General features: G+C 49.0%; 7 protein-coding genes across 7 annotated transcripts; 4 read left to right on the forward strand and 3 right to left on the reverse strand.

The window, feature by feature from the left end:
* The first annotated feature begins 1,581 nt into the window (after nt 1-1,581).
* Nucleotides 1,582-4,119, forward strand: FOBCDRAFT_20802 (kinase-like domain-containing protein). Its single transcript, XM_031175846.3, has 4 exons — nt 1,582-2,963; nt 3,020-3,273; nt 3,330-3,707; nt 3,759-4,119. The coding sequence occupies exons 1-4, from the start codon at nt 1,908-1,910 to the stop codon at nt 3,784-3,786; spliced, it is 1,716 nt and encodes a 571-aa protein (XP_031046979.2). The 5' UTR covers nt 1,582-1,907; the 3' UTR covers nt 3,787-4,119.
* Nucleotides 4,120-4,762: 643 nt separating this feature from the next.
* FOBCDRAFT_20806 (uncharacterized protein) lies at nt 4,763-6,965 on the forward strand. Its single transcript, XM_031175849.3, has 7 exons — nt 4,763-5,077; nt 5,133-5,204; nt 5,266-5,330; nt 5,386-5,567; nt 5,622-6,259; nt 6,308-6,497; nt 6,549-6,965. Exons 1-7 carry the CDS (start codon nt 4,991-4,993, stop codon nt 6,791-6,793), a joined length of 1,479 nt encoding a protein of 492 aa, XP_031046982.2. The 5' UTR covers nt 4,763-4,990; the 3' UTR covers nt 6,794-6,965.
* Nucleotides 6,966-6,976: 11 nt separating this feature from the next.
* Nucleotides 6,977-9,516, reverse strand: FOBCDRAFT_156782 (LMBR1-like membrane protein-domain-containing protein). Its single transcript, XM_031175851.3, has 2 exons — nt 9,098-9,516; nt 6,977-9,045 (listed from the first exon to the last, which is right to left on the reverse strand). Exons 1-2 carry the CDS (start codon nt 9,406-9,408, stop codon nt 7,254-7,256), a joined length of 2,103 nt encoding a protein of 700 aa, XP_031046984.2. The 5' UTR covers nt 9,409-9,516; the 3' UTR covers nt 6,977-7,253.
* A 201-nt stretch (nt 9,517-9,717) lies between these two features.
* FOBCDRAFT_217320 (acyl-CoA N-acyltransferase) lies at nt 9,718-11,505 on the forward strand. The gene is made up of 3 exons (XM_031175852.3): nt 9,718-9,884; nt 9,941-10,222; nt 10,273-11,505. The coding sequence occupies exons 1-3, from the start codon at nt 9,866-9,868 to the stop codon at nt 11,409-11,411; spliced, it is 1,440 nt and encodes a 479-aa protein (XP_031046985.2). The 5' UTR covers nt 9,718-9,865; the 3' UTR covers nt 11,412-11,505.
* Nucleotides 11,506-11,639: 134 nt separating this feature from the next.
* Nucleotides 11,640-13,191, reverse strand: FOBCDRAFT_20815 (pyrroline-5-carboxylate reductase dimerization-domain-containing protein). The gene is made up of 2 exons (XM_031175853.3): nt 12,937-13,191; nt 11,640-12,820 (listed from the first exon to the last, which is right to left on the reverse strand). Exons 1-2 carry the CDS (start codon nt 13,013-13,015, stop codon nt 11,868-11,870), a joined length of 1,032 nt encoding a protein of 343 aa, XP_031046986.1. The 5' UTR covers nt 13,016-13,191; the 3' UTR covers nt 11,640-11,867.
* A 574-nt stretch (nt 13,192-13,765) lies between these two features.
* Nucleotides 13,766-15,236, forward strand: FOBCDRAFT_217322 (CTD kinase subunit gamma CTK3-domain-containing protein). The gene is made up of 3 exons (XM_031175856.3): nt 13,766-14,275; nt 14,325-14,504; nt 14,576-15,236. The coding sequence occupies exons 1-3, from the start codon at nt 14,120-14,122 to the stop codon at nt 15,014-15,016; spliced, it is 777 nt and encodes a 258-aa protein (XP_031046989.2). The 5' UTR covers nt 13,766-14,119; the 3' UTR covers nt 15,017-15,236.
* A 115-nt stretch (nt 15,237-15,351) lies between these two features.
* On the reverse strand, nt 15,352-15,978 carry FOBCDRAFT_129200 (mitochondrial nucleoid protein MNP1; the record flags this gene model as incomplete). Its single annotated transcript, XM_031175858.3, has 2 exons — nt 15,352-15,678; nt 15,766-15,978. The coding sequence occupies 2 exons, from the start codon at nt 15,976-15,978 to the stop codon at nt 15,352-15,354; spliced, it is 540 nt and encodes a 179-aa protein (XP_031046991.3).
* Between the last annotated feature and the right edge of the window lie 236 nt (nt 15,979-16,214).

Raw genomic sequence — 16,214 nt, forward strand, 5'->3', positions numbered from 1 at the left:
ATAGCCCACTTTCACTCTGTAACTAGCGACGCCAAGCGCCGAATCTCGTCCAATGTCAAGATAGTAGTTTCATCGGCTCTTTGCCGTACTCCATTGTGCTGTGTTGTTTTTCTTTTCGCTGTAGCTCCTGATGTCAGCTTTTGAAACACCCAATAACCGATCAGATCCTACTTGTGTCTTTTGTCTTTGCTGAGCAATCGAGAATCTCTCTCCCTTCCATTCCAATCCGATCTAGTGAGATCCCTCTCATACAGGGCGCCAACCCTCTCAGCTGTCTCGACTTTTCCTCACCCAGCTCACCTTGTTTGGATCTACTCATTTGGATTTGATCTTCTACATATTTCATGTGCATCTCCATCATCGCCATCGTCAACGTCAATCAATCCTACCTTATTGCCTGACTCAATTGTCGTCACTCGTGTACTATCCGGTCTTTTTGCACTCTATCATACGTCTTGCCGAGTACTCGCTGCTCTTTGCCCTCGGTATTTCCACTTTTACCCAAGTCTCTACTAAAACCATCGACATCATTGCATTGCTCTTTATGCTCTGACCCAACCCGTGTCATTCTCGCTATACTCACGGATGCTACGAGCTACTATATGCTAGACTTGCAGATCAGTCAACCAATTGCCGCTAAAGAGATCTCGTCTTGACAAGCTGGCGCCTCGTTTTGGACACGAACGGACGCAAAGCACCGCAAGCGAGTTCACAAGAGCGAAGAAACCCGCAGCAACAACAACTCGCGACATCATCTGTGCCTATCAGTATCAGCTCCCCCTTGTGTGCAATCGTTGATCCGATCATAAAAGAGGGGCAACTTTCGTTGTGGGCGAAGCTCCAACTACTACATCATCACCAGCCTGCTTAAACCTTGTACTGTTACTAGCTTGCTTAAGGTACCTTGTCCTGGCTTGCCCTGCCTTCACAATCATTCATATCCCCATCGTCTTGTGCGAAGATTTTGATCACTCACAATTAGACGGGCTCAGTTTTGGCTTGGCTGTTTAAACGGTGAAAAAACAAAAACAAAACCAAAAGCATCGTCCAACGTACGGAAATTCTCAAACGAGGGATCTTTGGCTATTCGTATCCTATCCCTCCACCTTTGCCAGCCACCAGAGCCAAGGAATAGTATCAGCCATCCAATTGCCGGCCTCGGGTGGAATGCGCCAAGAGTCCAAATCCTTTGTTCACTTACGAAACCAAAAAGAAAAAATAAACAAAGCCCAGGTTCTCACCACCGAGCATTGTCTTTATTCTCCCTGTCCTATCCATGCATGCTTGTTAGCCTATAGCTCTGGATACCGTTGTTTATCTAACATCTGAGCGAGCTGAAAGAGAGCTCCCCCACAGAAAGACAGGCCGGTCTTGAACAGACCAGACCAGACCGAGACCAGCACGTCAGTCTCCAGCCTCTCCCCACTATTACGTTGCTGTACCTGAACTTGAGAGAGCTGCAATTGCAAGGTTAGCTCGGGCTAGTAGGTTGCACCAGGCGAGCTCACTGACCTCCTGCTGGTCCAGGAGAAGCAAACGTGCTCCAATCCTTCCAACTTTGCTGTCTCATCCATCTGTCCCTCTCTATTATCTCTCTGTATCTGCCGTCCTGTTGTCAATCAATCGGAGAGCTCTCAGTAAGGCATAATTCAACCGGATATCCCACAATTGGATCCATCCACATCCACCACAAGCCCACCACAAACCAAGCTGAGAAGCTGGGCTGGGTAAACTGACCTGTTCCGTTCCGTTCGATCGATCTGCAGAGAGTGTTTCCTCATCTTTGGGTCCATTCTACCGCAACCACCACCACTCCTACACACTACCTACCTACCTATCTCATCCCCTCCCCGCTTCTCTTGCAATTCTCTCCCCCTCTCTTCCTGTCGTCACACTATTACTACCCTATGCCTTCACTGGGGTTTCTCAAGAAAAAGCGGACCAGAGAGGGCTACTCTGACCCTTCTGCCTCAAGTCCAACTAGTCCAGTTACTCCTACCACTTCCAGGTCCAAGTCCATCTCTAAAGCTTTTCACCTGCCTCGAACAAGCAGGCAATCCACCTCAGCCCCAAGTGCTCAACCAACCAACGGCCAGAACCAGCAACAACAGCAGCAGCCCGACCGGATTCAGGAAGGTGCCGTGTCTCAATCGAATCAATCCTCTGCGCCGAATGAGCAGACGACAGGAGCTACCGACGGACAGCAACAAGAAGATATGAGCGCAATTAACCTCCATCAACCCTCATACGGTGCGGGCAGTCCTATGAATCACGATCATCAGAACCTACCTAGCATCAACAACCTCATCAACCCGCCCCAGCAACAGCAGCAGCACAATGCCCAGGGCAATTCCTACAACAACGGCCAGACCAACCCGCAGTACCTAGCCGCCACGATAGATAGCCATCGACCGCAGACCGTCAGTCCCGGAACCGATCCCGCAGCCCTCCAACAGCAGCAGCAACAGGCTCTGCCACAGCCGAGTATGCCTCCGCAACAGCAACAGTCGCAGGCGCAGCAACAACACCAGCAGCCATCTCAGCAGTTCCAACAACAGCAGAACCAGAGCCAGAATCAAGCGCAACAGCACCAGCAGTACCAACACCAGCCGCACCACCAACAGAACGCTAGCACTGGTTCAGTCATGCGCGTAACAAAGGGAAAATACTCGTTGGGTGACTTCGATATCTTGAGGACGCTTGGAACTGGTAGCTTCGGCCGAGTACATTTAGTCCAATCGAAGCACAATCAGCGTTTCTATGCGGTCAAGGTGCTCAAGAAGGCCCAGGTGGTCAAAATGAAGCAAGTCGAACATACCAATGACGAACGTCGCATGCTAGCTGACGTCAAGCACCCTTTCCTCATTACCCTCTGGGGCACGTTCCAGGACCCGAAGAACCTCTACATGGTGATGGATTTCGTTGAAGGTGGAGAGCTGTTTTCACTTCTGAGGAAGTCGGGAGTAAGTTTTTTATGATACTCGCCAAAAACTCAATTGACCTGACTAACACATTGCAGCGTTTCCCTAACCCCGTTGCCAAATTCTACGCCGCGGAGGTCACTTTAGCTTTGGAATACCTCCATTCAAAGAACATTATATACCGTGATCTCAAGCCAGAAAATTTGCTACTCGATCGACATGGCCATCTTAAGATCACAGATTTCGGTTTCGCGAAGCGCGTGCCTGACAAGACATGGACTCTGTGTGGTACACCGGATTATCTAGCTCCTGAAGTGGTCTCTAACAAAGGCTACAACAAATCCGTGGATTGGTGAGTTCTTGCAACTGGCGATGGAACAGAAATGGACTAACATGTTGGCGTACCAGGTGGTCCTTGGGTATCCTGATATACGAAATGCTTTGCGGTTACACCCCCTTCTGGGATAGCGGATCTCCCATGAAGATATACGAAAACATTCTCAAGGGCAAAGTTAAATATCCGGCATACGTCAACGCGGACGCTCAAAATCTTCTTGAGCGTCTGATCACAGCCGACCTCACAAAGCGATTAGGTAACCTCTACGGAGGCCCAGATGACGTGAAGACCCATCCTTGGTTCGCTGAAGTCACCTGGGATCGATTAGCCAGGAAGGACATTGACGCACCTTACACGCCACCAGTCAAGGCGGGTGCCGGAGACGCGAGTCAATTCGATCGTTACCCTGAGGATCCCGAGAAGTACGGGGTGGTTACGGCACCAGATGAGTGAGTGATCATTTGTAATCTCCATTAATTAGCCAAGCTAACCCTTCGCAGATACGGTCACATGTTTACGGAGTTTTAAGAAAGTGCTTGAGAGCGAGTAATGGATGCACTTGTATGATTAGGTTGGAAACAAACCTCTCTTGGTGCAGTCAACTTTGGGTGGGCGTTCATGCTGTGCGCTTTACTCTTGGATATGAGATGCTGGAACTGTGTTATTTGTCGTTGGTTCATGTTTCACGTAATTGCAGGAATGGGATGATGAAAAAGAAGGCCGCCGGGAATCTCTGGTTGGAGAGTTGGTCGGCTGTTGGTTGACGAGCTCAGGTTGGAAAGCCAGGTGAACATATCCTATGCAAGTAGCCCAGGCCACAGAATAGCCTTGAACGAATATCCGTACTACGGCATCCTCATACTCACGCACCCAGAATATGTCTATTTCGTCTTGGCGACCAGTTGATGAATATGCGCAATTCCATCGATATCTTCAGTCTATCAACGTTGCTATGACGTTTCCTTCTCAATTCTTGTTAGATAGAAACCCCAGCTAGCAATTCTGCTTCATCTTCCTCCACTGTGATTGAATGGCTCCAGCAGGTTTCGTTTCTCCACTTAGCCACTCAAGAACGGGTTCGGGTTCCTCTTTTTGGTGGCGCTAAGTAAAGCTGGGGTTGGGATTTTGGGAGCGGCCGCCATCAATGTCCCGAGGGACGGACCGTTATGAAAGAAGGTGCTCGTCTTCGCTACCCTTTTCACACAAAATATCAAAAAGTCGCGGGGTCGGGATGATAAGGCAATACTCGCTTTGACAAGACAAGCGAAGGCTTTCCCCTTTCAATTAACTCATTTGATCATTGACCTTGTTTTCGACAGGCCATGTCCACTTCTCGGTCCCTGCTTCATTCAATGGATGTCACCCTGGCTGACATTTGATTCAGCCTCATCCAATACCTGGGTAGTCACAATCCCTGCCATATCGTTATACCTACTAGCCTAGTACCTATAAACTCACCGATTCTTCTGCTTCTACGTTTTCTTCTCTCTTAGCATGTCGTACATTCACCTCTCGATCGAGTTCCCCAAAAAGCCCACCGCCAAGCTTTGACTAGCGACCTGCAAGGACCAAGACGGGCAGCGAATCCGGTGGAGGTGGCTTTTTTAGGACATGTGAGAGATCTATTTCAATCAACTAAAAAACACCCGCCCTTTGGATACCTACAGGAGAGATACTGCTATATCTGTCGCACACGCAGCATCTGAGCTCGTGTTCTTGCATCGCGGTCGCAATGGAAGACTATTTGTTTCGACATTACGTTGACCAGTGTCGCGTTGTCAAAGAAGAGACCAGCTACATCCAGGTCTTCAATTACTCGGTATGTCTCGAATGGGCTTTATATCAAGAACAATGCTTGCTAATACGCTCACTAGGATCCGTTCTATGATGTCTGCGAGGAGCACCCCTTGCCCGATGATGAATTTGACAACTTTCTTCATCAAAGGGTAAGTCAATGTTTTTAACTGCAAAGTATCTCAAATCACAGGACTCAATTGACAAGGATAGGGTGCCTTTGCGCCGCCAGATCATCTGAGGTCTGGCACCAAGCTTCTCAGTGGTGTACGAATAATGTGAGATTCAAAGTCGCAAAATATCGAGATAGAGCCCACTAACGCCGCCGCCAAGAGTTCAAAAGAACGCCAAGCATCCCGATACGTTTCTCCCAAAGGTTATCTCACTTCCGCCGGATAGATACAGTTCCATGGTTCGTACCTTGAACTTGCCACATCGAGGAATCGAAACGACTTCAGTAGTTGGTCCTTTTTTCTGGTCTGCTCACGACCAGGATGAAGACGAGCCCCATTTGCGTGAGTTTCTTCCCCCCCTGGGCTCCTGAACTTCATCACCTGACATCTGACCAGAAATTGTCCACCGTAAATCAGATGTTCTCAAGAAAGGGAGAACACGAGGCTGGGAGATGCTTCTCTCACATTCCCTCAAGACCGGGGTCACCACCGGCTTCATCAAAGGCACTCCCAGCTCAGAAGTTGAAAAGTCCTTGACTCATCTCAAAGCATGTGCTAACCAAGTTGGACATCCCATGTTACTCCCCATCATCATCCTCACGTATGATCTATCTCCCGAAAATGACGAGAAACAACGAAAGGCTCGGCACTGGCTTCGCCGTCTCGAAAATGCCGTGAGTTTGCGCAATGAAGTTGAGGAGCAGGAACAGTACTTTCAAAACGGATTTATCGATATCGATGGTCTAAGTCGTGATCTGGTTGAGTGCCACGGCAATGTCATGTGGAAACGACCTCAAGCATATGAAGCACTAGTCAAAGAGATGGAAAAGGCCATGGAAACCTTTCGTTTCGCTTGGATGACACTGGCTCCTGCGGCCGAGGAGCAAATTGAAGCTGAAAGAAAGCACCGCAAGGAAATTCAAAAATTGCATCGAAGTATGGCATCTCGTTTGGACTTTTACAAAGTCAAGCTCAAAGGCTTGGAGAATTACATTCATACAACTCTCGAGAGACTCAAGGTTCAGCGGGAAGCGGTCAGTCACCCTCAAACTCATCACAGGATGTTACTGATTCTTGAATAGCTCTATAATATCATGTCACAGCGTGAAGCGAGACTGAACCTTGAAATTGCAGGAGAGCAGAGGCGAATAGCCCATGCTAGTAAGCGAGACAGTACGGCTATGAAGACATTGTCGCTCATGGGTGCCCTATTTTTACCCGGAACATATCTCGCATCCGTATTCAGCATGACATTCTTTGACTTTGGAAAAGGTTTGCTATGGTTCTCAATTATCTATTGGCGTTGCTAATTTGCTCACGCAGATGCCGACCCTGTCATTTCTGTTGAGCTTTGGGTATACTTTGCCATAACGGTTCCCGTAACGGCGCTGATAGTCGGAGCCTGGACGTTTATCGACAAACGTCGCCAAGAGCAGCACAAAAAGGACGACGCAGACCTGGAGAAGAATATCGACAAGATGGAAAAGGAGATCATGTTTGCCCTTAGGAAGCGGACAATGAGTAAAGCCAATACCTGGAACACTGTCAGCCCACCCCCGAAGCCATGAGGAAGAGGAAGCCACTGCTTGAAATTTTGATGCCATTATGGAAATTCTTGGCCACAACGCGATTTACGACTCATGAACACAATGACGCCATTTGTGACGATATGGACGACTTCACTTCATAGATAAAACCAAATTTGACGAACACGATGCATTATATATATATATATTTTCGTATATAAATACAATACGTTAAATTATGAGCGTCTTATGACAGGATCAATAGCTGCCTCCATGATATCCAGGTAGCATCCAGTCCGTTTCCTCATGTCCGACTTACAATAAGAAACGACTCACGCATGAACATGTCAATAAAACCCTAATTAGTCCTTCAACTCCACGACGGTTTATCCATGCCGACTCTAGTAGGGAAGATAAGACAGTACAAAAGCATAATAAAAATCAAAGAGTTCTTGCTTTTCCCCAAAAGACCTTGCGCCGCCAATGTATAGAAATGATGTTGCTAGATACGAATCTGGCCTTCGCTAGAACCACCAAACCATCTACGGAAATCAGGTCCCGAGCTTGATGATCCAGCACCTGCAGTATCATCGTCGCCACCCATCCACTTTGGCTTCTTGATATCGTTAAACCATTTAGGGGCTTCGATACCATCCATGGTGTTTTTCATACGGTGACCGATGATGGTAAAGAGGTTATCGTCTTCCGGCGGCTCGTCGTTCCAGTTTGCACCATAGCGATGTTCTGGGCCACGGCGGGCATTCGCAGCTGGAGCTCGAGCTGGAGACCGAGTAGGTGAAGAAGCGGCACCATGGGCGGATGGTATAGACAAAATTGGAGCAGATCTACCACCAACTGTTCCAGCAGCCCCTATTCTAGCAAGTGCATCTTCTCTGCGATGAAAGAGGGTGTTTCCACCTAGTTCACGAGAGATGAGATCTCGGCCTTCCCGCCAGGATCCGGTACCATAAGTGGTGCCATTCTCTTCTTCGTCATCCATTACATCCATACCAACAAAGATTCGTTTGACTCGACCGTAAATGCCAAAAAGGGTAGCAAACACAGGGAATAGGACGACCACAGGAAACAGGTCGTCAAAATAACGACCTAGTGGCGTAAAGTCGATGAGCTGTCCAAGAAAGTGATAAAAGACAGTCTTGTTGTAGACCTGGCTCGAAAGGAAGGTGATAAAGTTGTAAGAGATAGGAATAGTCAGTTTGGCCACCTGCATCGCATACCAAAAAGCGGACTCATGAGCGGTGTTTCGTCGAACAAGGGCCCGACCTCGCCAGACTTTGACCTCGGTCATCGAAATAAGTGCCGCTGCACACATGTAGCAGATCCAGAATGACGAGATGGCCTGTCCAGCGAAGCCGACCTCAGGCTTATCGCCAACCCAATGATGAACCACAGTTAATCTGATGATAGAAAGCTTGGGGAATGCAAACTTGACGACCTCAGACCAGACGATACAAGCCGAGGCTGCTGCCAAGAATAAACCGAGAAGGACTTGAGCATAAGGCAAGATTTGGTAATAGTAGAGGTATCGAGTATATGGTGTCAGGATGGCGGTCTTTTCCCAAAAGGTTGCATGAGGTGACACTTCGCCAAAGTCGAGCTTTTTCGATGCTGCCGAGTCCAGGATCGCTTGCGTTTCGGCAGCTTCTTGAACGAGGTCACTCCAAGCGTTGACATATCGAGATCGAGCGTGTCTGGCGCGCACATACTTCCTAGTGAGATCGGCAAGATACTTTTCGGTGATGACATGTGGGATAATATTGTTATCGGAGCTGGAACCAAATCGGGTGCCTCGGGGTTGTGACTCGGGAAGATTGGCCATTTCTTGCAGTTCTTCGATCCAGTCTCGGTATGTGTTTGCGCTTCCTGTCTTGCGTCGGCCAAGCTCCGCAACCTGAACCTCAATATCCTCAAGTTTGGTAATCGAGTCCTCCATCTCTTCGTAAACCTTGGGCGCCTTGCTCTGGAGTCGTCGTAGTCGTCCACTGATGCTTGCGCCGCGCATGAGTCGTCGAGGTATCGATACTAAGCCGTGACCCATGAGGTAGATGGCGAGAATTAATCCCCAACAGTATGCGAGAGCCATAATAGTTCCCTTAATAACGTCGACCTTGAAGGAGAAGCCGGAGGAGATGACATAGTAAATGAGCCCCACGAAACCAAAACCTAAGACGATGGCGTGAAACTGGGCATTGCTACGAACCGAGTACATGAACTTGTCGTATGGTTCTCGGTATCCAGAGTCGGAGTATTCGGCAAGGATTGGAAGAATAAACCTGTATATACTCGTTAGTCTCCACCGCGATGCAGTGCACCAAATCATCATACCATGTCAATGCAAATGTCAACCAATATGAAATGCGCCATGAAACAAGTATGACTCGCTCAGGTAGCCATATTCCCCTTGACTCTTCATCACCAGTAACTGCGCTCGAGGCAAGATCGACCGGAACGAGGATCACGACAATGGTTGGTAGCCATAAGGCGAAGAAGATGGGAATGAGATAAAAGGCTGGTGTCGTTCGTAGCGGGAGATAGTATCGTAAAATAAGGAGAACGACGAGAGATATGACAACTAAAGCGATGCACGAGAAGATGGCAGAGCCAACCGGCGACGAACTGCTTGTTATGTGTAACATTTCAAAGAGTCGAAGCGCATGGCGCACAAATTTGTAAGGATAAGGTCGAAGCGAAAGTCCAAGTTCTAAAGATGGTTTGGTTTGATTGACTGAGACTTGAGTGACATGCGATAGCCAGGGGTACACGGACCGTTCGGACTTAGCCTGAGGGTACGTATTGGCAATATCTTACGTCATTTCCCCTATGAGGCACACACCCCGTTTTTGGGTAGATTGGCCTGGAAAATTGGGCGCGAAATCTGACTGGCGTTGGCGCATCTCCTTGGCCCAGGAGCATTTAATTGAATCGCGTAAAGTCGCGTTTCAGTGGACCCCTTCACCCAGACAACGACAACCATTCACAACTCGAGCGCATCACGACTTGGATTCCATCTTTTTCAGGACTTCGTTGCACCAGGTCGCATTGTGTTTCTGATCGACGATTTACTCTTGCTTTCGTTAAGAGCAAGCACAAAAAATGGCAAACGTCGAAGAGTGTAAGTCTGGCGGCTGTCACAACTTGATTTGCCAAATACTGACACATTTATTGAAGGGCTTGCCAACGCCAACGAGGCGATTCATATCAGCCTGGTGTCTCCCTCCGAATCTGGCCTTCAACATCTTGCTACATTTAACCCTCGACACACATACTCGATTTTCGGCGAGGAAGAACAGATCTTTGGCTACAAAGATCTCAAGGTCAGCCTGCGGTTTCGCGCTAACGATATGCGACCGCACTTGAAGACATCCTACAGCAAGAAGTTCAAGGTTGTTGGAGGACCTGAGCCTACAGATGTGGCAGCTATTCTCAAGGAAGGCAATCATTTGCCTAAGAGTATGTAACTCTTCCTTGAACGCGCAACAAGAAATACTAACAGCACCTAGTCGCCTTTGCCACAGCAAGCGATTTCGAAGAGAGCTCCAAGCTAATGGGCGATAACTGGGTACCGTCCGGAACCCTTCATGCGACCTTCGATAGTCCTGATGGCGAGTACGAAATCTGGCGCGGAAATCTCGCCGACCCAGCTATCAAGCAACTCAACAGCCGCCTGCAGATATTTGTTCCTCTTTTCATCGAAGGCGGCACTTATATCGGCCAAGATCCCGAGATGGACTCAACAGAGCTTGATCTCTCTGATGCCGATCGATGGACATTCTTTGCCCTTTATCAGAAGCGAAAGGTGGCGGACAAGACCTCGTATGTGTTTGTAGGCTACTCAACCATCTACCGATTTTACTATTTCCAGCCGCCCACGCCCCCAGCATCGCCTCGAAGCGATGAGTGGGAGCTGCCAAATGGTGAGGTGGACCTCGCCGAGTTACCCTCCCGAACAAGACTATCTCAATTCGTTATTTTACCCCCTTTCCAGGGCAAAGGCAACGGAGCACGACTCTACAAGACCATCTTCGAGCACTACCATAAGATTCCCCAGACGTATGAGTTCACCGTGGAGGACCCAAACGAAGCCTTTGATGACTTGCGAGACATCTGCGATTTGCAATTCCTCCGCACGATGCCCGAGTTCAACAACCTGCGACTTGATACAGAAGTTGCCATTCCTAGGAAGGGAACTCTGCCAAAACTGATTGTTGGCAGTGACAAGCTTGAGACTATTCGACTTCAGGCTAAGATTGCACCTCGCCAGTTTGGTCGGGTCCTCGAAATGCACCTCATGTCTCAACTTCCCAAATCAGTACGACCAACAATGGACATTGATGGAGACATGCCAGAAGCTACACAAGCCGACAAGCACCAGGGCAAGGTCTGGAGTCTGATTGTTAAACAGCGACTGTACCGTCACAACAAAGATGTCCTATCTCAAATCGAACCTCATGAGCGCGTTGACAAGCTTGATGACACTCTGCAGGGTGTTGGACTAGAGTATGCGCGTATCCTGTCTGCCTTGGAACGTTCAGCGAAGCACTCTCAAAGCCAATCAATAGCGAATGGCAAGCGAAAGCTGGACACAGAGGAAACTGAGCAGGATACCGGTAGCAAGAAAGCTCGCGTTGAGAATTCTTAGGTGTTTATGTATTTTAATTTCTTGAGGCTTAACCGAATGAACGGATTAGCTAGGCGTTGGGAATAATGGACGGAGAAAAATGTATGATCTTGTGTATGAATCAAACCATTACACCTATATCCGGTGTACTTAACCTATGCTGTGCCATGCCATGCCATGCAAACAAACAAGCCGATTATCTTAACAGAGGCGAGAATAATTACCCCCCGAATGTCTGCAGCAAGAACTGCCAAGTACTACCGAGTCTAAGATAAGATAGAAGAAGATACTAGGATTTTGTATTCTTTCCCTTGCCATGTCCTCGACCTCTTTGGACTCTAGTTTTGGTTCGTAGACTGGTTCCAGTGATTGAAAGTCCGAGACTACCTCGGGGTCTGAGATAGGCAGGGAACATGAATATGATGGTTGCCAGGACTTCCTGGGAAGTTCTGACCGATCATCGTGGTCATGATCCATTCATTCATAACGTGCACCGGGAAACCTGGTGCCATTTACACCGTCAGCCCCCTTTCCAATCTGACCGGCCACAACAGCGGCCTCACGTACAGCTCTTGAGACGGAGCCACGGACTCTGCCCTCTTCAAGAACCAAGACACCACCAATAGTGCAGCCACCGGATGTACAAACCTTCTCCCGGAGAAGAGCAGGGTGCTCGCCATTTTGGACAAGACCAGCAGTACCTCTCATAGACTGAGTAGCCATGCGCTGAGCATCGGCACGGGGAATGCCCATAGCAACAGCGCCATCAATGGCAGCTTCTAGCACCAGGGCGAAGAAAGCGGGACCTGAAGCACACAGAGCTGTCGAGGCATCCATATGTCGCGTGGGAAGGTAGACAACGTCACCAATGCGCCTGAAGATCCAGGTAACAAGGCTCTCGGTGGCATGGTCGAGGGGAGAACTAGGAGAAGCGATAACAGTCATCGATTCACGGATCACGGCAGCTGTGTTGCACATGGCCCGGACAATGCGGCATCGACCATCCTCCTCTGGGTCCTTGGAGGGTACAGCGCCGTGGAGAGCGATTTCGATGTCCTCTACTGTGATACCAGCACAAACGCTGACAAGAAGTTTGCCGTGCAGAGCTTTTGAAATACCAGGCTCGCTAAGGATCTCTTTAACCATCCATGGCTTGCAAGTTAGCAGAACAACCTCAGCCTGCTGAACGGCACCAATGTTGTCGTTGTGGACAACCTTGAGAATGGAGGAATGCTCCCAGAGAGCGCCCTTGACACGCTTAGCGCCCGCTGCAGTAGCAACGCTGGCAACGAAGCGTGAAGGTAGTCGTTCAGGCACCTCGTCGCCAGGAGTTGAGGTTCCTGATCTGGGGAGGGACTGGAGGGGCTTAGGTCCTTGCATCTCAGCGAGTGAGTTTAAGATACCACTGAGGATAGCAACTCCCATGGTTCCTTGGATTTGTTAGCAGATGAAAACTGCGTAATAAAACACCCGCAGAAATATATAGCATCGTCCTCAAAAGAACGACGATCCGCATCTGGTGCCAAGGGTATTTCTGTCGACTTACCACAACCAAGAACAGCCATTGTGAGGTCTGTACTGCCGTTTGAGCCATAAGGCGTGAGAGCCATTGTGTTGGGAGACATGATGTTTGCAGTAAACGAAAGAAAAAAACCACTTGTTATCCAAAAGTTTTATATGGAGGGGAAAACTTTGATATAGAGGAGATGCTACCTGAGTCAAGGACGGGGGCCCAAGTGGTTTAGTGGAGGAAGCAATGGGGGGAAAAACGGAAGTGAGAATAAGAAAGATAACTAAAAAGCTGGGGAAATGGAGGAAGAGAGCATATTTATGCGGAAAAATTCTACTTATAAACAAATGCTACCTGTTTACTGAGAAGCAAATGCGCGCAAAAGATTGAACTTTACCAGGTAACGTAAAGTAAAGTGCTTTTGCTGCCCAATGCGCATCCTGGCCACACAGTCAAGACGAAGCAAAAACGGAATACGTCGAAAATAAGGGGTAAGTTTGAGACTCACGCCCGTTGATATTTCTATGTACAAACTCTCCAAACGGGTGCTATTCACCGAGAAAAGAGACGAAGCAAATTGCCGACAGGCAAAGTCTCACCATGTCAGGAGATGAAGACCGTCAGTGCCCTCCCGTTGGGTTCCGACTTCTTCCAGACAAGCCCAAAGCCTAGCCTGGACCGTGTAAGTGAACCCTGTGAAGTGAGGTAATTCGTGAATCTGACGCCCCTGAGCATGCTTCAGGGCTTCACCAGAAGACCTTCACACGCGACAGGTCTTCACCGGGATCCTCTTATGGTTAGACTCATGCGATACACCTTCGGCTTGCCCGGGCCGGATCGATTCCTTTCGTGTGAAGGAGGGATGAAGCTGGAAAAGAAAAAGAAATATTGCGGGACGGTGAGACCTGGTTATTCCCGCCGGTTCCAAGATCTCAAATTCGCTCCTCAGCACGGCCACAACGTGGCACAGCTCCTTTCCCTTGCAGACCCACTATCAACCTCATCAACAAATTATCTGGGCTTCTCACCTACCACCTAATTCAGCTAAACAATTTACATACTGTAGCGACCTTATTCCAAAGCTTTTTGGTGTTCTTTCTTGCTGCCTTTGGCTGTGATACTCTCAAGCCGTGGTTGGTTTCTCAAGTCTTCCGGCCTTCCGATAGTATATCGCTTTGAGGTTTTCCATTTTGCACAACCAACTCACGGCGTTCTCAATATGGCCGACCCATTTGAAGTGCGAATGCGCTTCACCTCACAGCTTCAACATCTCAACGCGTCAGTTACATCTGCTCAGAAAGCCGCACAATATGCGCTTAGATTCAGAGATATGGATGAGGACTTGCATTCGTGCATCCTGGAACAGCTTGAACGAGTAAGTCGGACCATTTTATCTCAGTGGACTCGGCATTGACACAAGATAGCAGAACAATATGAACATACGTGCCAATATCATGTACTTTATCGAGCACTTCCTAGATATGGCGCAACGTGACGGACACCCCGACTACATTCGAATGATGCAACGGGACATTATCCGTGTCGTCGATGCTGTTGCCCCGGATGATGGGTCAGGTGCTGCCAACGTCAAAGTGGTCCGAAAGGTGAGTTGATCCCCGCATCATGGCGCAACCCCAGATTTGTTCTAGAACCTGTGGCTCACATGTCGGTGCAGGTCTTGCAGGGTCTTCAAGGAAAAGGGTACCTGGAGCCGCAAGCAGTCAGTCAGATCGAAGATGTCATCAAAGAACGTGAGACAAATGTCGAAGACCTAGGCCTAGCTTCACCAAATGGAGATGTCGAGATGACAGACATGCCCCCTTCACAAACCATACCTAAGCCAGGTCGACGGAGCACGTCACACCAGCTTGACAAACGTCAAATTGAGCAACGAATCGAGGAGGACCGCGAGCGCCACAAGCGTGAGCGCGAAAGCATTTGGGCAGTGCCCAAAGCCGAGAACGCTGAGATGGACAGACTGTGGGAGGAAACGAGCGACTTTGGAGAAGACGACGACCGTCTGCTCACCGAAGAGCTGGATGACTTTCAAAAAGAGATGGAGATACAGTCTAATTGCCAGCATCATCATGGAGCAGCGAACGGCAACCGTCACTAAATGGAACCGAATCATCTTGCATTGTTATGGATATTTGTCGGCGTTCGGTTCTGGGCTCGAATTAGGATTGAGAGAAAAGTATTGATACCCGTCGTTTTCGGCATGGCTGGCTAGCGTAGCGAGGTTTCAGATCGACCTGCCATGAGAATTGAGGTCGTATGTAGGTGAACAATACATTTGTTCAATATGATATCATAATTAAAAAGAACCCATCGCTAAATGAGCCTTTCTAAGGGTACATATTGTTAGATACTAGTACAGATGTTTTTACACATGCAATCCAGCCATCTATCGTGCCAAGTCGCCAGTCGTTGTGCCCCAGAGATCCAACCATTTTACTCCATAACCACAGTGGCGCCCAGCTCCTTCATGGCGGCGATAATCTTCTCAGCATCTTCTTTCGGGACGTTCTCCTTCATCATCTTGGGCGCACTCTCGACGAACTTCTTGCTATCCACCAAGCTCAGACCGAGCATGTTCTTGATCTCCTTGATAACCTTGGCCTTGGATGGGGCATCGAACCCTTGCAACTTGAGGGTGAAGAGTGTCTTCTCGGCGGCAGCAGGAGCAGCCTCCTCGGCTTCTTCGGCGGGGGCAGGGGCAGCAGCGGGAGCGGCAGCAGCAAAGCCGCCTATGGGCATATCGGGAATGTTGAGCTTGGTCTATCGGGAGGTTCCAGTTAGCAACTATACGGCGACAAAATAACCCCTCCGAGGTTCAATTGAAGCCCGGTTATTGTCCTCACTAACCTTGAGGCTTGAAACAAGGTCAGCAGTCTCCAAGAGAGTAAGCTGGCTGATCTGATCGACAATGGCTTCGATCTTGGGGTTGGCAGGAGCGGCATCGGTTGAGTTCCATCTCCTCGAGGCAGCTGAGATTCGGACGAACTGTGTGGGTGCCCGGGCAGCGCGAGCGGTTCGGAGGTGGCGAGCACAGCTCTGGGCGGCGTACCGACAAGACATGGCCATTTTTGTGATTGCGGTTGGCTGGGGGTTGCTCAATTCGAAGAGTCGTCGCGTGCGGGCGTCTGAGGAAGCGTCTTGAAGTTTTTCGAGCTGTCTCGATGGTTTGGCGGGCTAGCGGCTGTATCACGTGTATAATTGGGTCTTCACTTACATCGAACCATTGCATCCTTGAATTGAAGCATTCCATCCGACCATGCACATTGTTGAAACTTGCATGGGTTGAGGCATGGAAG

Source organism: Fusarium oxysporum, chromosome III (genome assembly GCF_013085055.1).
Source record: "Fusarium oxysporum Fo47 chromosome III, complete sequence".
In the NCBI taxonomy this organism is placed as follows: domain Eukaryota; kingdom Fungi; phylum Ascomycota; class Sordariomycetes; order Hypocreales; family Nectriaceae; genus Fusarium; species Fusarium oxysporum.

Excerpts from the sequence above, each read along its gene's own strand:
- FOBCDRAFT_217322 (XM_031175856.3), top strand. The coding sequence starts at position 14,120 with ATGGCCGACCCATTTGAAGTGCGAATGCGCTTCACCTCACAGCTTCAA. Across the intron at positions 14,276-14,324 it reads TCCTGGAACAGCTTGAACGA|CAGAACAATATGAACATACG; the intron begins GTAAGTCGGACC and ends GACACAAGATAG. Across the intron at positions 14,505-14,575 it reads ACGTCAAAGTGGTCCGAAAG|GTCTTGCAGGGTCTTCAAGG; the intron begins GTGAGTTGATCC and ends ATGTCGGTGCAG.
- FOBCDRAFT_156782 (XM_031175851.3), bottom strand. The coding sequence starts at position 9,408 with ATGTTACACATAACAAGCAGTTCGTCGCCGGTTGGCTCTGCCATCTTC. Across the intron at positions 9,046-9,097 it reads TTGACATTTGCATTGACATG|GTTTATTCTTCCAATCCTTG; the intron begins GTATGATGATTT and ends GAGTATATACAG.
- FOBCDRAFT_20806 (XM_031175849.3), top strand. The coding sequence starts at position 4,991 with ATGGAAGACTATTTGTTTCGACATTACGTTGACCAGTGTCGCGTTGTC. Across the intron at positions 5,331-5,385 it reads CTCAGTGGTGTACGAATAAT|AGTTCAAAAGAACGCCAAGC; the intron begins GTGAGATTCAAA and ends GCCGCCGCCAAG. Across the intron at positions 6,260-6,307 it reads TCAAGGTTCAGCGGGAAGCG|CTCTATAATATCATGTCACA; the intron begins GTCAGTCACCCT and ends ATTCTTGAATAG.
- FOBCDRAFT_217320 (XM_031175852.3), top strand. Across the intron at positions 10,223-10,272 it reads AGGCAATCATTTGCCTAAGA|TCGCCTTTGCCACAGCAAGC; the intron begins GTATGTAACTCT and ends AACAGCACCTAG.
- FOBCDRAFT_20802 (XM_031175846.3), top strand. The coding sequence starts at position 1,908 with ATGCCTTCACTGGGGTTTCTCAAGAAAAAGCGGACCAGAGAGGGCTAC. Across the intron at positions 2,964-3,019 it reads CACTTCTGAGGAAGTCGGGA|CGTTTCCCTAACCCCGTTGC; the intron begins GTAAGTTTTTTA and ends AACACATTGCAG. Across the intron at positions 3,708-3,758 it reads GTGGTTACGGCACCAGATGA|ATACGGTCACATGTTTACGG; the intron begins GTGAGTGATCAT and ends AACCCTTCGCAG.
- FOBCDRAFT_20815 (XM_031175853.3), bottom strand. The coding sequence starts at position 13,015 with ATGTCTCCCAACACAATGGCTCTCACGCCTTATGGCTCAAACGGCAGT. Across the intron at positions 12,821-12,936 it reads AATGGCTGTTCTTGGTTGTG|GAACCATGGGAGTTGCTATC; the intron begins GTAAGTCGACAG and ends AACAAATCCAAG.